This window comes from Megascapheus bottae, chromosome 25, assembly GCF_031878675.1.
Source record: "Megascapheus bottae isolate mThoBot1 chromosome 25, mThoBot2.hap1, whole genome shotgun sequence".
NCBI lineage: Eukaryota > Metazoa > Chordata > Mammalia > Rodentia > Geomyidae > Megascapheus > Megascapheus bottae.
In genome coordinates this window covers 7,372,832-7,394,115 of record NC_143533.1, presented here as the reverse complement: position 1 = coordinate 7,394,115, position 21,284 = coordinate 7,372,832, and the positions used below count along the sequence as shown (strand labels likewise).

General features: G+C 39.0%; 1 protein-coding gene across 5 annotated transcripts in view; it reads left to right on the top strand.

Annotated features, from left to right (window-relative positions):
• The window catches only part of Map2k5 (mitogen-activated protein kinase kinase 5), a 255,818-nt gene that overhangs the window by 29,494 nt on the left and 205,040 nt on the right, over positions 1-21,284 (top strand). For all 5 annotated transcript variants that reach the window (XM_090358127.1, XM_090358124.1, XM_090358122.1 and 2 more), the window contains exons 4-6: positions 9,685-9,754; positions 13,493-13,533; positions 14,414-14,481. In XM_090358127.1, coding sequence (XP_090214253.1) covers positions 9,685-9,754; positions 13,493-13,533; positions 14,414-14,481 — 179 coding nt within the window. The remainder of the gene's footprint in view (positions 1-9,684; positions 9,755-13,492; positions 13,534-14,413; positions 14,482-21,284) is intronic.

Sequence of the window (21,284 nt, the reverse complement as noted above, 5' to 3'; positions counted from 1 at the left end):
GCTGTAATTACTAGCTGAGCTCCATATAATGAGGTGTGTCCTTAGTACTGACCAAATAGGAAACTGGTTTTTGTCATTAGTGGAAAAATCCAGCCTATGTATTCCTTTGAAGTGAAATAGCGTACTGAGGCTTACTAAGGAGGCCTGAGGTATCCTTTGTGGGGAGGTTGGGAAGCGTGCTGGTGAGAGCCGTTGCTGTGTTTGTGTTGGTGCCTCCCTGTGCCCTCCTTGAGGTCACTTGAGGTGCACCTGCACTGTGCTAGCCAGCCAGCATTCAGCTGTGGTTTCTGCAGGTTTTGGAGGTACAGTCCTTTTTGGAAATCAGAAGATAGTTGTTTTACTCCTTTCAAAGAGAACTCACATCAGGCAGCATTGCACCTTTAACTTTAGGAGCTTCCAGCATCTCCCATAATCTCATGCCTCTGCGTTTTAGGCAAGGCTTTGCCTAGATGAGCTTCTGGAAGAGAAACAATGTTTTTCACAATATTTTGTTTCTTTATTATTTATAACACTGTAGTGCTGCAGGACCAAAGAAGGGATACTGACCCAACAATCTACCAAGCAATTAGTTAAACTCTGTTTCCTTGGTCCACACATTTCTTTGATATTCTTTCTGTGGTCCTATTGTTTAGTAGAACCATTTCCTCTTAGGTTACTCTGGCTTGGAAATGAGAGATTTGTAGCACTATGCCCTTTTAAAAATTTGTTTCTAGCCCTTTCCATATGCCACCTCATTTTGACCTTAAGACCTTTGTAAGGTGAGCAAGGCCAATTCCCCACCCCCCCTTTTACAATAAAGAATAAGGAGGCACAAAGAATGGCATGCCTTTTCTGGGTCACACAGCTAGTAAAGAGAGAGCTGGATCCAGCCTGAGATCACTCATCCATACAGCCAGTTTCCCACAACAAATGTGTTCTGGCTACAGGCTGTGCTGCTGGTGACACAAGTGAGCGTAGAGCTCATCTTCTCTGGTCCTATCAGGAAAGGAGCAGGAAGGAAACTGAGGTGAGGATGATGCCAGTAAAACTACTTATTATCAGACAGGGATGAGTGAGGCCATCTGCAGAAGCATTTCTTATTTTGTGAGAGCAAAGGAGCACCCAAAGTAGCATTAGGGGCAGAGGAAGCTTCCTGAGCAGTGGTGTTCCTGTGGAGTAATAGGGAGAAGAGACTGGGAAGGGTCTCTGGGCAGGTGGAAAGGCTTAGAGGTAGAAGGAGTCAGGAGGGGATGCTTGTGATCCGGCCTGCACACACAGTGGAGGTGGGAGGTGGAGAACAGCGGCTAGGTCTTTGAGAGGGGGTGCAGGGCAAGGGGTGGAAGAGAGCACATTGACTTGGGGGTGAAAGTTTTGAAGCATAGAAACTACAGCTACTGTTTTGTGTAGAAGACAGTGGTGGCTGCGGGCTGGTGAGAGGTTGGCAGATTTGGGAAGTGGGAGGGTGTCAGGTGACTGGGTGTGTGGAAGAAGGAAGGAGAAATGGTGAGGATCACTTTCATATTTCTAGTTTGGCAATAGACATGGTGTTTAGTGGCATATCCATGCCAGGTAAAAGATGGTGTGGGTCCTGAGGGTGGGTACAGTGAGATGGTTGAGGGGGCGCGACAGAGAATTCAGTTTTGTACCTGTTGCATTGTAGAAGGCCCTGATCAACCAGTTGGATATGTTGAGAATCTTCGGAGAGATATCTGAGCTGGAAGTAAAGGTTTGTGATTCATCAGCTCCTAATTAGTCTCAATGACTCCTCTGGTAATTGAAACCTTTGAAGTGCTGGAAGTAAGTTAAGGAGAGTGTATAATGAGAGGACCATGTTGGTAAGAACCGCGGGGAGCTTTATCACTTAAGGAAGAGCTAGCTAGGCAAAGGGCCACACCCGGAATCCCAGTGCAGTGGTTGGAGATGTTGCCAGAGATCACCAGCACAGATGACTTGAGGTGCTTCCTGTGCCAGGGGACATTGCTGAGCCTAACAGGGTAGGAATGATGAAGCCAAAGCCCTCCTCTAGCTCACCTGTGTACCCAGAGCGTCCTTCATTTAAATGTGTGGGGGAAAAAATAGGAGCTCACCTATTATTTAACTCTTAAACAGTGGACCTACACTTTACATTCTGAGTGCTCAGGCTAGAAAGAAAGGAATAGGTTTTTGTTGTTGTTGTTCACTGATAAGCCACTTGCCTCATCCACATAGACATGTATAGAGCCTAACATAGGTGTTCAGTGAGGGAGGGTAAGCGCCCCCCCCCTTCTCCTCCAGGGAACTTAGGCCTATAAAATTAAACTGTGCTGTTTTGGAACTTAGGTTTTTTTTTATATGGCACATTTCCATGCAGAAAAAATTGAATTATTGATTGAATTGTGCTGTTAGAAGGAGGCTCATAACAAATAGGTTACTGGTTGATAAACTTGCAAGCAGAACAAAGCCAAAAATTGTACTTGTTACCCCCTGTTGAATCTGGCCTTCTGTTTCAAATTAATTAGATTTTTGGACAACTGTGCTGAACTTTGTCACATCCTTATTAAAATTATTTAAGGATTTTGAAAAACATCTCAGAGGAACTCTGAAACTAATCAAGTCTGGTACTGGAGATTCCATTAACAATTGTAAACCTGATTAATCTTTTACTCACTTACCCTATTGATTATTGCTGCTATTACTGCATGTAACAGATCATGCAAAGAATAGCGGTGAAACCCATATTTTATCACTGCTGCTCATATACTCAGTATAAACACCTTTGCTGTGTTTAATATATAATTTTTGTATTGTGAAATGCTGTAGCATTTCTGAGCTAGAAAATATGCTAAATATTGTCTCAGTATTAGATTCACTTTTTGTTTTTTTATTAAAGAATTTATTAATATTGATTTTTACATCGTATTTCAAATGACGTATTTAACAAACAAGTATTCAAGAAGGGAATCTCTATATAGAATCACTGGAACCTAGATTTTAGAACATAATTAAAATAGGCTGAGGATTTGTATGTCATAGATACATATTAATCTATATAATAAAACATTATGTCTATAGAGTCTTCGATTTTTATGTCTATGTAGTTGTGTTTATATTTCCAATACCATGTCCATGGCATTGGGTACACAAATATTGAGTCTTCGCTCTTGTACTGTTTGGATCTAATAGCCGCATATTAAGGATACCATGCATCTTTTGTTTCTTTGGTCTTGACTTGTCTCACTCAATATGATTTACTCTAGGTTCATCCACTTCCCTGCAAATGCCTTATTTTATCTTGTCTGTTGGCTATGTAGAATTCCATTATATATATATATATATATATATATATATATATATGTACCACATTTTTTTGTATCCATTCATCTACAGTAGGGCATCTGGATTGTTTCCATCACCTGGCTATTGTGAATAGTAGAGATGAACATAGCTGAGCAGGTATCTTTATCATATCCTGGGTTATGATATTCAGGATAGATGCCCAGGAGTGGTATGGCAGGATTGTAGGAAAGGTCTATTTTCAGTTCTTTGAGAAACCTCCACACTGCTTTCCAGAGTGGCTGAACTAGCTTATAGTCCCACCAGCAGTGCAGTAGGGTTCCTTTTTTCTCCACAACCCCACCAGCATCTATCATTGTCTGAGTTCAAAATTTTGGCCATTCTTATTGGGGTAAGGTGGTATCTTAGGGTAGTTTTTATTTGCATTTCCTTTATGACCATGTATGATGAGCATTTTCTCATATGCTTTTCTGCCATTTTAACCTCTTCTTTTGATAAGTCTCTCTTTAGTTCCGTTGCCCATTTAGTGATTGGTTTGTTGGGTTGAGGGGATGGGAATTAATTTCTTGAGTTCCCTGTAGATACTGTATATTAAGCATTTGTCTGATGTATTATTGGTAAATATCTTTTCCCAGTTGGTTGGCTGTCTTTCTACTTTAGTAGCTATGCTTTTATCTGTGCAGAAACTTTTTATTTTTAGGTAGTCCCATTTATTGCGTCTTTCTCCAATCTGTTGTGACCCTGGGAAGTTTTTGCCTGTGCCTATGAGTTCCAGTGTCTCTCCAACTCTACTGTGTAGCAGTTTCGAGGTTTCTGATCTGATATTGAGGTCTTTGATCCATTTTGAGTTAATGCTTGTGCATGGCAAAAGGCTAGGGTCTATTTTTAGTTTTCTGCCTGTGGCTGCCCAGTTTTGCCAGCACCAATAATTGAATAGGCTGTGTTTGTTCCACTGTATATCTTTGGCTCCTTTGTCAAATACAAGTTGACTATAGGTATGTGGTTCTATTTCTGGATCTTCTGTTCTGTTCCATTGATCTTCTGGTCTATTTTTCTGCCAGTACCATGCTGTTTTTGTTATTATTGCTCTATAGTAGGGTTTGAAGTCTGGTATTGTAATACCACCTGCATTGCTCTTTTTGCCTAGAATTTTGGCTATTCTAGGTCTTTTCTTGTTCCATATGAACCTTTGGGTTATATCTTCTATTTCAGTAAAGAATGTCTTTGGGATTTTAATGGGGATTGCATTGAATTTGTTTATCAATTTTTGGCAGTATGGCCATTTTCACTATATTGGTTCTCCCTAGCCATGAGCATGGGATGTCTTTCCATTTCCTAGTGTCCTCTTTAATTTCTTTCATTAGGCTTTTATAGTTTTCATCAAATAATTTCTTTACATCTTTGGGTAAATTAATTCCTAAGTATTTTATTCTTTTGGGGGTTATTGCAAATGGTATCATTTTCTTGATTTGGCCTTCTGTTTGTGTATTGTTGGTGCACAAGAAGGATACTGACTTTTGCAGGTTAATTTTGTATCCTGCCACTTTGCTAAAGTGGTTTATTAATTCTAGGAGTTTGGAAGTAGAGCTTATTGGGTCACTTAGGTAGAGGATCATGTCATCTGCAAATAGGGATAGTTTAATTACTTTTTTTTTGTTTTGCAAATAATGTGTCATTTAGTTTACAAACTGTTCTTCACTAGTTCTAGTTCTAGCTCTTCACTAGTTTAAGTTTTGGGCCTCAGAGTGACTTATGTAATAAGATAGGTTTTTTTTTCCCCTCTCATTTACAAGAAATTAATGTTCAGTAAGCAATAAAGTTAAATGACTTCCAGAAAGCTCCTAGGTCAATGAGAGGCAGACTTAGGATGTAACCCCATTTAATAATAAATATTTATTAAATACCTACTATGTGCAGAAATCTATGATAAAGATAAAATAATTTGTGGTAGGAGTAAAATAAATATCAAGACAGAATTACAGACATTAAGCCCATAGAGTTATTACTGTTGGTGATCATTTTCTTTTCTAAGTCATGTTAAAGTATCTTTATATATAAGATGTAGAGGTTTAAGAATAAGCATGGAGGCTTATACCTGTTGTTCCAGATACCCAAGAGGGCAGAGATAGAATTCTGATTTGAGGATAGTCTGGGCAAAAAGTTAATAAGGCTCCATCTCAGCTCTGCAGCTGATTGTGTTGGTACATGTATGTAATCTCAGGCATATACAGGAGGCATAGGTAGGAAGATTGTGGCCCAAGGCAAGTCCTAGGAAAAAAAAAAGACAAAAATGATATTCATGCTTATTTGTCTTTTGTTTTTGTTGAATGACATCTCTTTGTCATCATGGATTGTGTTTTTACTATTTAGAACTAATTTGGAGATAATTTTTGTTTGTTTTTCCTGATTTTGGGGGCTGAACTCCTGGCCTGAGCACTGTCTCTTAGACTCTTTGTATTCAAGGCTAGTGCTCTACCACTTGAGCACTTTGGGATTTTTCTGAGTAGTTGACTTAAGATAAGGGTCGCATGGACTCTTCTGCCTGTGCTGGCTTTGAACTGTGATCTTCAGACCTCAGCTTCCTGACTAGCTACCAGGGCTTGGCTGAAGAATATATTAAAAAGATACTAAGCATCAAGATCTAAAAGCAGCGTGCTTTGCAGTTCATTCATTGCTGTCTTATGTCTTTCTCACATGAGGCTTAGTAGACCCTGTCTTCCTTTACAGCTGGACTGGGCAAACTGGGGTGTCATGGCTAATAGCTTTGCTGGGCCACATGCTACAAGGCAGAAGATGCCTAGTGGTGAATTGCCTAGGACTGAGCCCTTGCCTCCTCTGTTTTGCTCTTCTTCCTGGGCAGCATGGTCAAAGTGGCCCAGCAGTACCACTCTGTCAGGAAGTACCATTCCCCTTGGGGAATTCTGCCTGTGCATAGCCTGAGTGCTGAGGCCTGGTGGCCTACTGATGGTGACTGGCCTCTTCAGCTTGCTCCTCAGAGATCAGTGTATACCCTGAGCCCACCATGAGGGTTTGGTTACTACCTCCATGGTGCCTATTTGATAGCTTGTGGAACCCAAGATTCTTTGTTAATATAAATACAGATCAAGCCTAGTATGTCGGCAGGAGAAAACACACTTGGACTTGGGAGAGTTATGAAAAAGAACAAAACCTAACTAATTGCCTTAGAGAAACTGGTCAGTGGCATACTAAAATGTCATTACCAGAATAATCAGGGTACAGAGAGATGTGCACAGATTATTTATTTCTCACAGTGATCATGGGCGCATATATACACACACACACACACACACACACACACACACACACACACACACACACACACATATATAGAATCAGTTGGTTCTGCACAAATCTACAGTAAAAGAAATGATTTTTATTTATGTATTTTGCTAAGTAAATAAATAAAGCTGGAAAACAGATCAATTTCATGCATGTAAGGTTTTATAGTAGGAAAAAAATGCATTGCACCTGTTCTGACCCTTTGCATTTGAGGTTATTTGTTTTCAAACTTGACCCCAAGCACCCACTTGAGACAAGTCTATAATTAATTTGTAGATAAAGCATAAAGATATTTTTGTTTTGATTTCTAGGACTGTGATGTAGTAGCTGAAATTACTAACCTATTGTACATAGCAGTTAATTAAAGAAAAGCCTTAACTGTAGGAGAACACCACTGCAGCTGTTGTCTTGTATCAGTATAAAAAGGCAGTAATTTTTCTGACAGCCACTGATTGGAAAGTTGCTTGCAGCCTTCCAGAAGCAAGGGGTACATGCTGTGGATCAATAACCGGCAAATTTCCCATTAAAAAGAATACCTGAGCAATGTCCCAAATAGCCACTGGCACCTACGTTTTCCATGGAAACCTCAAATACTTGTGTGCTGAGGACAAGTCATTTTCGGACAATTTTTCCAGACTACTTGTTAACAGTTATTGCTGTCCCAAAAGGTTGACAGCCAACATGATTGATACTTCATTTACTTGTCATCGCTGTTTGAATAATGGCAAGAGCATATTTCTGAGGTTCTGAGGAAGAGTCTTCTGAAAAATGCTGCCTTAGAATGCATTCTAGAAAGTAGTTTGCACATGTTTATGCTGTGTGTGTGTGTTGAAGCTTTGGGATCCATTGGAGATGATGCTTTCCTTCAGGTCTAAAAGCCTTTGGAAAAAGGGTATACCTTTGCTAACTTGTAGCTATCAAAAAAATTTATCTGCACTGTATTGTCTTTAGCCCAAAAAACTTCAGATCTGTTCATGAGAATTTTTTTCTTTTTTTGCCAGTCCTGGGCTTGACCTCAAGGCCTGAGCACTGTCCTTGGATTTTCTCAAGGTTAGAGCTCTACCACTTGAGCCTCAGCACCACTTCTGGCTTTTTTCTATGTATGTGGTACCAAAGAATCGAACCCGGGTCTTCGTGCATGCTAGGCAAGCACTTTAACCACTAGGCCAAACTCCTGGCCCCGATTCATGAGAATTTTATAGTTTCCTTTTAATTTTAAGGGAAAAATGAACATAAAAGCAAAAGAAAGGCTATGTATCTTCTAGAAAAGAGACATTTTTAGAATGTTAGCAAATATGATAGTCAAGGAGGAATTTCCTGGAAATGTGATGCTCAAGTAGTAGGTATGTGTTTTAAATCCAAGAACAACAACAATGAGAGAGGAGTTTTGCTCTTTGACAACCCTTAAGACACAAAAATCAGTGGTATGTACTGTTGATATTTTTGTATGAGCATTTTTTTCTTTCTTCTTAGTGGTACTAGAGTTTGAACTTAGGGCTTTGAGCTTGCCAGGCAAGCACTGGATCCATGCCCTGTTATGCACCAATTATGTTGAAATAGGGCCTTAGTTTTTGTCCGGGCTCACACTTGGGCTGCAATCCCCCTATTTTATACTTTCCACTCTAGCTGGGATGACAGACCCTTATCACTGTGCCAGCTCTCTTTCATTGAGATACAGTCTTGTGAACTTTCTTGTCCAGGCTGGCTTGGAATCTTAATCCTTCCTCCTGTGTAGGTGGGATGACAAATGCATGTCACTGCCCAACCTATTGGTTGAAATTAGAGGCATGAGCCATTCTACCCAGCTAGCATCATTTTCTTGTCAGTATTAAAAGCAGTGACAGTCCTGGGATGGCTCAGTGGTAGAACACTATTTGTGCTTCTCTTGAGTTTGATCCCCAGCCCTGCAAAAAACAAAAATCAAAAAAGGAAACCAAAAAAGCCATATAATGAGTGATTGTTGTCCTTAATGTACTATGTTATCTCTCATCTCTTTTGCTGTCCCTTGGTTATCTCATATTGTTACAGTATCTCACTTTGTTATCTGATATATTGGATATATTTGTATTTGGTTATTTGAAATTGGATAGGGAAGGGGGGAAAACAAGATTAGGGATGGGGGTGGGGAGGAAGGAAATGGGGACCAAGACATGAGAAATGGTATCAATGTATGCGAAGTAATGCACCTCCTATCTGGCAATGTAACCCTTCTATTAATTACAATAAAAAATATATGAAAAAAAAAAAAGGAATCAAAAGCAGTTGCAGCCCAGAAGCCATCTCCAGTATGCTTACCAGTTAACATTCTGGGAAATGGATGTAGATCACAGTCTAGCCTGTTTAGAGCTTTGTATTTATAAAAGACAAAAGCTTTTTTGAGGGGAGAGGGTTCAGACTAGAGCTGGGACTCATAGGCCTTGTGTCCATTCAGCCTGTTCACTCACAGCAAGTACTTTGCCACTTGATCTACACTTCCAGCCTGACTTTTTGCCGGTTAATTGGAGATGGAGTCTTGTGGGCTTTTCTGCCTGGCCAGTCTGGCTTTAGAGATCCTCCAGGTCTTAGCCTCCTGAGTAGCTAGGATTACAAGTATGAGCCACCAGCATGTGGCTTTTTAATAATGTAGTTTGTGTGTGTGTGTGTGTGTGTGTGTGTGTCTGTGTGTGCACACGTGCGTGCCGTGTGCATGTGTCCACCAGTAATGGGGCTTGAACTCAGGGCCTTAGCTGTCCCAAGACTGAGACATTACCCTTGAGCCTCAGCTCCACTTCCAGCTTTTTGGTGGTTAATTAGAGATAGAGAGTCTCATAGACTTTCTTGCCCAGGTTGGCTTTAAACTATGATTCCAGCCTTCTGTGTAGCTAGGATTACAGATGTGAGGTAGTGGTGCCTGACAATAATGTAGTTGTAATATTTTTACAGAAAAATGGCATTGTGGAGGGCAACAATATTCTCGATGCACAGTCCGGAATATGTTCACTGTAGTCATTTTGATGTGCAAATAAGGGAGAGTATTCTCAAGGCTGATATGTGTGCAGCAGTAATTTACAAAAGTCCTATAAATTAAACAACCCGTAAGTGTCTGTTCCAGTATTCATACATTACTGAGTAATCTCTATAATCTCTTTGCAGTATTATTCCACAGTAATGGAACAGCAAGTGAATGGACAGCTAATAGAGCCTCTGCAGATATTTCCGAGAGGTAATGTCGAACAAATTCTAATCAACAATGATTATTTCAGTAAACGGTTTCATCAACAGTTATGTTTTCCAAAGGTTTAAATGCACATAACATGATGCTTAGCTCTTAATTTGAAAAAACAAAAGAAGGATTCATTATCGTGGGGATTGCAGGCTATATTATAGTTATAGTAGATAAAATATCTAATTTACTTTAGTAAATTAAGCTAACTAGGTTGTTTTTGTTTTTGAAGTACATACTTACATTCACTGAAAGAACTCTTTGGTGGGGGGGTCTGCATGGTTTCTAAGGCAAAGCAAATGAATGACTTGAATTCTGGATATTTATGAATTGTGGCTTGGGATGACAGCCATGGAGAAGCTTGTGCCTTGCACAGGGGGGATTCAGGAAATAATTTGGGTAGACAGTTAATGCTTGATGTTTGGGGAAGTATTTTCTAAATAAGGAAATACCTTCTTAAGTGGAAATTTATTAAATCTCCAAATCGATTATGAGCTGATGAAGGTGAATTTCAATGATTTACCTGGTACAATACTGTTTTCCCCTTTTAGTTTTGGAAGTATTCATCTTGTATCAAATATAATTGTTCAGACATACATAAATGTCACCTCAAAACTTGAATAATAATAAAAAGAGCAGGTTAATTATATGTGAGTCTTTAATCCATTGTACATCATCCTATATGAAATTCATGTTTTCTAAGTAAGGAATAGATAAGGAAATTCTCTAAGTAACTCTAGAAATAACTGAAATAATTAAAAATTAAACTTACCTTCGTTAACTAATACTGTACAAATAATCATGGTATGAGTTTTCCAATTAAACATTCTAGACTTTCATTACTTATAACTCTGAAATTTGAATGGCTCAATTAACCGGTAGGCTCTTACTTGCAATGATAAAGTCTCCAAAGGCACCTGGCTTAACCAGCCTCTGAAGTCTGGGCTCAGAAGCAATGCTGCTCTTCTTCTAGTGTTTGCACAGAAAATAGAATCAGGAGTGCTTACTATTATTAATAATAAGTTACCAAAGTGCTATTTAAATGAGTAAAATTGAGCCATTTAAGATGAATTATTTCCGAAAGAAGGAATATAATTAATCCAAATCTCTTTTACTTGAAAACTAAATGCAAAAGAAGGATAGAAAAGAGGTGGAATGTGAAAGGGAGGACAGAGAAAAAGTGAGAGCCTTTTCTATATTATTAGGCTACTAACAAAGATGCACATTATTTTTCAATGTTTTCATTGAATGGAGAATTTGGGCAAAGTTCAAAATAATTTTTCTGCAAGGAGTAGTTTAATTATCTGAAAAATTTTCTTAATTGCTTCAGAACTCTGTTATAGCGTCCTGGAGGGTTATAGTTCCAATGCTGGGTTTGGGGTTTTGTTTCTCACTGTCTCCGTCACTGTCTCCCTGCCTCCCCTCTCTCCCTCCCTCACTACCTCCTTTCCTTCCTTCCTTCCTGAAACACTTCTCTTCATCTGAAGATTTTTCTAAGTTGAGTTTGCTTCCTTCCATTGTATGAGCCGCTCTACAATTTCATGGTCTATACTTTCATGCTTATTCCACTCTCAGACATTAGCTCTATTGATTGCTTATTTGGTTTGTTTGTTTTTAGTGTGCTAGTCCTAGGGCTTGAGCTTTTTGGGCTCAAGGTTCCAGCTTTTTTGGGTAGTTACTTGGAGATAAGTCTCATAGACTTTGCTGTGTGGTTTAGCTTGAACTAGTGTCCTCATACTTGAGCCTCTTGAGTAGCTGGGATTATAATTGTGAGTCATCAGTGCCTGGCTCATTGTTTCTGTTGAGGTGAGACTGTTGAGTCTCAGAGATGCTGAATAACTTCAGTGTCACACAACTTCTGTGAGTGATTATTTCCCCTTTGAGTAAGAATTCTGTTTAAATTATAATTTGCTTTTAGTGGAAAGGTATTTAAGTTAAAATATTAAGAGCATTCAAGACGATGACTTGGAAGGTTCTTTTTTTTTTTGCCAATCCTGGGGCCTGAACTCAGGGCCTGGCCATTGTTCCTGAGCTTCTTTTGCTCAAGGCTTGAGCTACAGCCCTACTTCCAGCTTTTTCTGTTTATGTGGTACTGAGGAATTGAACCCAGAGCTTCATGTTTACTGAACAAGCACTCTACCACTAAGCCACATTCCCAGCCCCAGTTTGGAAGTTTTGATGGAAGGTTGGGAGGAGACTGTGGTATCTGAGAGAACTATAAGTAGAAAATACCAGATACTGCCAGAATAAAACTTTCCAGGATTAGTAGTCGTTTCAAGCCAAATTTAGAATTTGAAAACATGAAAGTCCAGAATCTATCTCTGGGGTTTTATATATTATAATTCTTTCATTTTTGTTGTCATGTTGTCTTTGTTCAGACGTGTTAGATATCAGTAAGTATGAAAGTTGACTAAACCTCACTCTTAGCCTTAGGATCAATGAAATTACTGTTATTTTTGAATGTTGTTTAGATTTCCAGTCATAAAAATCTGAGAAAATGATTATGGAGGGAATAGTGTTGAGGTTAGGTATGAGTTGATACCTGTTTCTCATTAGATGGTGAGCCACTTTCTTAAGTTGAATAATACCCTGGATTCTTCAGTGGAAACATTCTCAGATGTTGTCTTTGGAAGTACTGATGGTCCCCCAAGGACCAGACATCAAATGGTGTGACTGTTGTTTTGTTCAAAGAGTTAATTTCCATCTCAAGGAAAGAAGATGTGTAGTCATAATTTTAATGTTCTTTAGCATGATAAGTGAAACCCTTTATTTTGAGTTTAGATGTATTTTCTAAGAAAATAAGATAATAAATTTGAGTTTACTTGAAATATGCAAATGAAAATAATTCATACTTTGTAATTATTACTCACATATTTTTATTAAGCAGCTTTATTTCTTGTCAAAATCAGAGTGGAAAATACTCATACATCTGAGAGAAGAGCAAAAAAAAATCAAATCTATTCTCAATCAATCAAAATTGACAGTCTCCTAACATACAATATGTAGAGCACTGTAGTTTTCAAATGAAAGCAGTCTGTCACATAGGCAGAAAGCTTTTGTATTTTCAACATTTGATTATGAAGAAGCATTTGCTGAACTGGAAAAAAACAAATCTGTAGCTCAAGATTGTTTTAAGAAATTAGTATTTTTTTGGTACTACTTTATCTTTAGATATAAATATTAGCAGAAGTCAAGGTTTGCAAGAAATTTAATGGAATTATGTCTGTGTCTTAAATTTGACTCTTTATAACTATGACAGTAATAGTCTAGCTTGAACATTTTGTTTAGAGTCCCTAGTGATGGTTTTTGGTGCTTAAAAAAAATAATCCTTCCACTTCCCCTGCCAAACAAAATAAATTCTCCCAAACCTTGCTTTTTTGAAAGCATTTTAACTCACAGCAGATATACAATGTAATAGAGTGAGAAAAGATTGCAGAAATTAGTATTATGAAAGGAAATCTAATCATTTTGGCTCAGTTAACTTGATTTTTATATATTTTACAGAGAAATTGGAATTGATATGAAGTGGTGTCAGAAAGCTCTTTGCATTTATAAATGCTCACTCCTGCAAGTTAAAACCCTGGTTCATAATTCCCACTTTGGGTCTTGGGAGCCACTTTTCAATCATTTCTCTCTGCTAATTTTGGTGTCACCCTCATTTCTTTTTAAACGATTCATTTTGAGCAAATTTGTAAATGGCCCTGATGTGTTCTACAATTTAGTCAATTACTGTTTCAGCCTGCAAGCCTCCTGGGGAACGGAACATACATGGCCTGAAGGTATGAATTTCAATAATTGTTTCAGTAAAGTTAGATGGATTTGTAATGCTGTGTTCCACTTATTGAAATGTCAAATAAAACTGCACTTTCTCAAGCCCTGACAAGTGATTTTTTTCCTTTTCTTTTTAATGGGAGGTGGAGGCGGGGTGGTGGTGGGGTTCATCTGTAATATTTGCTTACTGGGGTTTAGGTGCTCTATCTTTAATTATTTGGAATTGCTTTTTTTGGTCAGTTTCTTTAGAGTGAGCTTGGATACTAGTGACCATGAAGATTTATTAGAGGGAGGGTGTACACTTCATTTCGGTGATTAAGCACATAAGCAAAGCACAGAGAACATCATCTCTTTTTGACATGTTTGTGCTAGAAACATATCTCGTTAATGTCTCTCCAGTGTTCTATGCATTTTGAGTGCTGGATTTTTGCTTAAGGCTTCAAAGCTGAAAGAAAAGCCTGTGTTAGTAGGCTCAAGTATTTTATAATTAATTACTTGGATCTCATTTTCTAGTGAATAAGAAATAGTGTTCGGTTTTAGAGCTGGAAGGATGTGGTACCTTGAGGTTCACTGCTAACCCCAAGATATATTCGTAATATACTTTTATGAGCTTATTATATTTGTATTTGTTGTAGGTAGTAAATTGGATTTCTCCTTTATTTAGCTTCCCTTTTCCAGCATTAAATAATGATAGAAATAGAGGGTTATGTAATGTACAAATTTTACAGTCCTTTAACCTATATATTGAATAGACTCCAACCGTGGGTCTGCCTAGGAACAAGCTAATTAACCTTTCCAGTGAAATGAGAAATTTGCGGCAAATTATAGGTTAATTAGAACTGTGTCCTCAGAACATGAGACTGATCAAGATTCTTTCTTTACTTATAGGTGAATACCCGGGCTGGACCCTCCCAACACACTAGCCCAGCAGTTTCAGATTCACTTCCCAACAGTAGGTGAGAGTGACTGAGGGGTGGATCTCTGTGATTATCTATAAGATGTGGATAGGATGGGGGATGACAACTCATTTCTGTAAGAACAAGAAATGTGTTGGGAGGTTAAGATTGGCAAGATCTCTGTTCCAAGCCAGCCACAGGAAGAAAAGTTGGTGAGACTATGTCTCAGTGGAAGAAAGTGGGCAGTCTGATGGCTTGTACACACATGATACTTCAGGTACAGTGAGCAGTGTTAAGTAGGAAGATAGCAGTCCAGATGTGAGCCTTGGCAGGAATTGAGATCCTGTTTATTAACTTATTTATTGTTGACACTGGATTTGAATTCAAGGTCTTATTCTTATAAGTCAGATACTCTACCACATGAACCATAGTCCAGGTCCAGTTTTGGTTTCATTTTTCCAATAGAGTTTTGGATTGGTTTTTCTCCCTTCCTCCCTCCTTTCCCCCTTTACTCCCTCCCCACTCTCTTCCTTTATCACTGCCTCTGGCTTCTGATAATTTTATTATGGTGTCAGTTAACTAGTTATTTACCAGTGGATCATCTCCCTGTGGTCATGCAGGGAAATGTTTCTGTTTTCCACAAAGGGGTTGACCCAGCTGGGCGTCCCAGTTTCTTTCCCCATTTTGTCTAACATGTGAGCCACAGCCTTGAAGAGTAGAGGCCTGGGTACAATCAGCTCCAAAAATCAGGGTGTTTCATCATTATCACTGCTTCCAGAAAAGATGTTGGCCACAAAGACTGATTATGAGTGTGAGGAAAAACAAGGGTCTTCACTGATGTTTTAGGTCTAGTTTCATCATGCTATATAAAAAGCTATATGGAGTTGAAAACGGGCAGGATAGAGAATCAAGATTGTCTCAGTTCTGCCTCATTCATTTCAATAACATGGGGAAATTAGCTTGATTATTTAAAATCATTCATATATATTCATAGAGTTAAGTTCAGAGACTACCTGATAAGCTAGAGTTTCACATTTTCACTTAGAGGGTATATAACACATTCCCAATACTAATGATATTAGTGATTCCTGTTATAGAGGAATGTGATTTGAATCACATACAGGTGATATTCTGTGCTCCAGGTTGATAACTAATCAACAGGTATTGATTCTGGCTAAATCTTATTCATTAGGTGCTGTACTATGTACTAGGAATACAGTATAGTCCTTATCAGTTGAATTTCACCATCTGGTGAGTGAGTGAGTGAGTGAGTGTGTGTGTGTACAAAAAAAAGACTGTCCTGTAGGTACTTGGTTTAGTTTTCCCATACTACTACTTCCTCTAAAGACAGACTTGCTAACTTTCAGCAAATTTAAAATTTTCACTGTATCACTTAATGTAAGCACATTAATGTCCTTCTTTTTGTGTGTGAGGATTACTATAATCTTTACCTTGCTTTTGATGCGAGGTAATTAACTAGTTAATTAATTAATTTTTGGTCATGGGGCTTGAACTCTGGGTCTGGGCGCTATCCTTCAGCTTTTAGCTCAATGCTAGTGCTCTACCACATTGAGCCACAGTGCCACTTCTGTTTTTCTGATAGTTAATTGGAGATAAGAGTCTCATGGTCTTTGTTGCTCAGGCTGGCTTTGAACTGTGATCCTCAGATCTCAGCCTCCTGAGTAGCTAGGATTACAGGGGTGACCCATCATTGCCTGGGTTGGGCACCACTCATTTTTTATGGGAGGCATATTTTCACAAAGTTAAGGGCAAGAAAACTTAGCAAATGATTTAAACACTGTCTGATTTAAGCTTAATGTACCTGATGATGACAAGGGACTGAGAGCTTCTCCTGGTCAACTGAGTAGTATAATGCATGCGCAGGAATTTTGTTTTTGAAATTTATTTTGATCTTTATTGTTTTTTGACTGTATTGATCAAAACCATTTGGGATACATTTGCAAATTAGATGAGCTTACACAAATTATATCTTACAATTAAAGTGAAGGGAGCAAGTGATTGGGAAGAGAGAGACCATCAGAAAGGAATGTGCTTAGATTTAAATGGGGCACTCCATGTGATGTTTGCAACTAGATCTGAATAAGGATGACCTAGCTATGTCAAGGAGCAAAGAGGGATACCAGATAGAGGAAGTGTCAAGAGAAGGCCCTGGAGTGGCATAGGAGCTTAGCTTATTTGTATAGGCCAGCTTGGCTGGAGCACAGGGAAAGTACTGGGCACTAGTTGTAGGGAAAGAATGAGGAGAACAACTAGAGTGGTAGGAGATGGGGATGCAGATCATAGGCGGCAGAGTGATGTGGCAGTCCAGTGATTTTAACCAATTTTCAACAAGTACAGATGGGCAACAAGTGTAGGAATTCATGTATTGGTCAAGGCAGCCCCTTTTGTTTTTGTGTAACTACATCTTAAGAAGTTCTTTTTTATTTTTTTCCAAGCTAGAATTTATCTCTCTTCAGCATCTTCTCATGAAGAATTGTTTTTCTCTCAGTATAATTATTCCCCCCCCTTTTTTTTTTCAGCTGCTAGCACTTGTAGCATTCTCTAGATATCTCCTTCTTCCTGACTCAGTAATTTCTCCCTGTCCATCCCTTTGTATAGATAAGCTACCTATCGTCCCTCACTGCTTCCTGGGCCTTCCACAGCTGTACATGGATAGCTTTGCATCTCTCCATGTGCAGCATCAGTTTGCTGCACAGGTGCTCCAGGCTGTCCAGCTCACTGCCAAGGCCTCCTGGTACGTTCTCCCTTCCCTACAGGAGTTGGATTGATATTGCAGATTATATCATGCATCCCTTCCTTACTAGAATGAATTACTTGAGATAAGCTAACATTACTAGGAAGTTCATTGCTCACAATTTGGGAGAATAAACTTTGAGGACTTGGCCTAGGCTTCATGAAGGTTCTCTATTGCCTGCCTGTCCTGAGGGTTGATTGCAATGAGGGGAAGCATATATGGGGATAGTGATCCCATCTTGGTTCAAGACTCAAGAAATAGACTGTGGTCCCATGATTGCTTTTGTGGGCACACTGCTAGCTGACCTCAAAATCTGTTCCTTGGTGTCAGCTTTTCAATGTCTTCCCTTTAACTTTCATACTAAATACCAGGTATCTTACACGTTGATGGATAAATAAACTCCAAACCATAGAATAATGCACAGTTCTGAGTCATCATACCCTGCTGTGAACCCTTTCCCCGCTCTTTCTGCCTTCAGGTGAAGTACAACCTCCATGGACACTGAGTGCTCCCCTCCCTTTGATGTATAAATGTCTGCATTCTCCAGCTTTGCTGATGAACATTTGTTACTCTGAATGGGTCTGTGTCCTCCCACTGTTGGGCATGGACATCTGTCGTTGTCTCTCCTTTCATCCCCTCCTTCACTTCCAGTCTGGCTAACCGTGGTCATCTTTACAGACCAGGTATCTTCTGAACCTCATCCTTGAGCACAACTCACCTCCAGGTCTACACCAGGTCCCTTTCCTATGAATTCCTGCCATCTCCCCTTGCCTCCTTTTTTTTTTTTTTTGAAGCAGTGAGCAGACTCGGGCAGTCATTTCGTTCCCTCCATTGTTTCAGTGAGCTTTTTTTTTTTTGGTGGGCAGTGAAGATAATGTTTTTATTGTCACAGTTTCAAATCCTAGCATGGTACACAACACATAGGAGATAATTAGTAATGACTTAGATTTCCTTTCAATCTTACCAGTGGATCCAATTCTTTTTTTTTTTTTTTTTTTTTTGCCAGTCCTGGACTTGAGCTCAGGGCCTGAGCACTGTCCTTGGACTTTCTCAAGGCCCGAGCTCTACCACTTGAGCCTCAGCACCACTTCTGGCTTTTTTTTCTATATATGTGGTACCAAGGAATAGAACCTGGGTCTTCGTGCATGCTAGGCAAGCACTTTAACCACTAGGCCAAACTCCCGGCCCCTGGATCCAATTCTTTTAGATTTATTGACACTCCTTCAAGTTAAAATGTTTTAAAAGTAAATTTTGAGGTTAGGCGTGGTGGGACAAGCCTGTAATCCCAGTTGTGTGGGAGGTAGGAGTAGGATTGTTGTTTGGGGCCAGCTAGGGTAAAGTTAGGAGACCCTATCAGAAAAACAAACTGAAAGCAAAAGGATTTGATGCATAGCTCAAGTGGAGAGGGCTTGCCTATAAAGATAAGCCCCTGACTTTAGTCTTTAATACTGTAACAAAAAAAATGTTGTAAAGAAGAGGAGAAATAAGTTTCAGTGGTCACTATGATCACATAGATGTGTGAAATTTTGAATAAACTTAGTTACAAAGAAATTTCCAAGATATGTTTTTTATTTGCTTGCCTTTTTTGTGTGCTTGCATTAGTGCTTGAACATAAACTTAGGCCTGAGTGCTGTCCCTTAGCTTTCTTGTTCAAGGCTAGTGCTCTACACTTGAGCCACGGCTCCACTTCTGGCTTTTTGGTGTTAATTGAAGAGTCTTGTAGACTTTTCTGCCTGGGATGGCTTTAAACTGCAATCCTCGGATCTCAGCCTTCAGACTAGCTAGCAAGTATAAGACATGAGCACTGGCAGTTTGCTTTTGTGTAGGGGTTGAGAATTTATCCCAGGGCCTTGTGCACATTTAAGTATATTTTCTATCACCCTAAACCCATGCTTCTATAGTAGTTGTTGTTTTTACAAGTTGGTAGTCAGATAATGACATAATGAATGAAATCATTGTTTTCTTTTGTACCCTTGAAAGTGTGAGTTCTTTGCCTTAGGTGAGTAACTGTTGAATTGAACTTACTAATGCATGTGATATTTCTAGGCTATAATTACTGAATTCAAGTCCCACTGCCAGAGCAGGGTCTTTCCTGAGCAACTTGGCTTTCTTCTTCTGTAAAATTAGGATGATTAAACTTTCCATCTATTTATCTCGGGAGTTAGTAAGATTGATGAAGCTGTATTAGGGGAATCACATTTTGTTCTTGGTTGAAAGACATTTTGTAAATGCAATGAATCAAAATGTTATTATTTCAAATTTATGATAGACTGGAACAACTGTGAGGAACATTGCCTAGGCTTTGTTTGTTGTTTGTGTTTATACAGTAATTGGAACTATCAAATTTGGAGTTGTTGATGGGAATACTAACATTCAAAGTATTTCTCAAAATAAAACTGTGTGTGTGTGTCTGTGTATATGTTTGTGTGTTTGTAAGAGATAGACTAATTGTCACCAAGGTCTGTCCCTTAGTTCTCTCTATAAGTTAGGGACAATGACTATATGTACCCTAACAGGATAAGTTAGGATAAGTAACAGGACTTACCACAGTGCTTGTCATTGGTCATCATTTAATAAGTGGTATCTGCTGTTAGCTTGTGTTCACTGTACTGATTTTTAGGCAGTTGTTCATGTGTTGGTATGTGTTATGGCTTTAGCTACAGTATCTTTAACTGCCCCTTTAGTTTAGTACAGTTACTTGGGTTGGGAGAACTTTATTAGTCTGGAATCTTTAGGTGAGATCAAATCTTGTAAAATCTGGACAACTGGGAACGGAGGTGCCATAATTTACCCTGGACTTAGTGGAATTTTAAACATTTAGAAAGGAATCATTATAACTTAAAATTAGAATATAGTAAACTTGAATTCACATTTTCCTCAATGTAATGTATTGAAGGTACCAAATGGAATGCATATTTATTTCATAGTAGGCCCCAATACCCTTTTCTGATGTTTTTGCGATCCTTTTGTCTTACTGTGTTGCCCCTACTTCTGCCATGGTAAAACCACCACAGAGATATTTCTTGAGCACTTTGCACATGTTGAGTCATTGGTATACATAGGTCATGGTTCATATTGAAAACAGAGAGAGCTCCCTGTGCTCTCAGGGAGCTCCCAGCCTTGGGGGAGGATATGATGGGAAGAAATATATTGTACTGACTGATAATGAACAAAAGAGAGAGCATTAATCTGGTAGGCCAGTAGAGCATGAGTTCTGTGTTTAAGGATCCAGTTAGCAAGCACTAAATTTCAAAGAGGAATGCCAGGGGGAGGTATAGTTTTATAACCCACTCTACTAGCTGTATGGATGTATAAAGCTTTAATTATAGCTCCAGGTCTTCAGAGCTTCTTTTTGCTACCCCTCTGTCTTATGGAGAAGTTCATTTACGTAAGGTTTTTTTTTTTTTTTGTCAGTCATAGGGCTTGAACTCAGGGCCTGAGTGCTGTCCCTGAGCTCTTTTGCTTAAGGCTAGCACTCTACCACTTTGAGCCATAGCTCCACTACTGGTTTACTGGTGCTTAATTGGAGATAAGCATCTCACAGATTTTACTGCCCAGGCTGGCTTTGAACACCCATCCTCCGATCTCAGCCTCCTGAGTAGTTAGGATTACAGGCATGAGCTACCTGTGCCTGGCCTCCATATAAGTTTTGTATAGTATATTAGCTTTCCATTACTGTAGCAAATACCTAAGGATAATCAGCTTATGGAGAGGGATGGTTTCATTCTATAGTTGGCCCATTGTTTTTGGCTCATTGGTAAGACAGCATGTCATGGTAGAAGCTTGCTCATCTCATTTCATAGTGAATTGGGAAGCAAAAAGAGTGGGAGAGGGAGAATAGAAAGGAAAGAGGGAGGAAGGAAGTGGGAGTTAGTGCTCTTAGAAAGCATAACCCCAATGAACTTAGTTAAATCCCCACCTTTCAAAGTTTCTACCACCTCCTAATGCACTCAAGCTCCAAATTTGTGGCACACAGCCATATATACTCTGCTGTATGTGCAAAGAGCGTTTTATTTTTTGTGAAATAACATTGGAAGTAGAAGGGAGAGGAGTTAGAATTTATTTTATTAACAAAAATATAGCCACAGTGACAAGTCATAGTGTTATT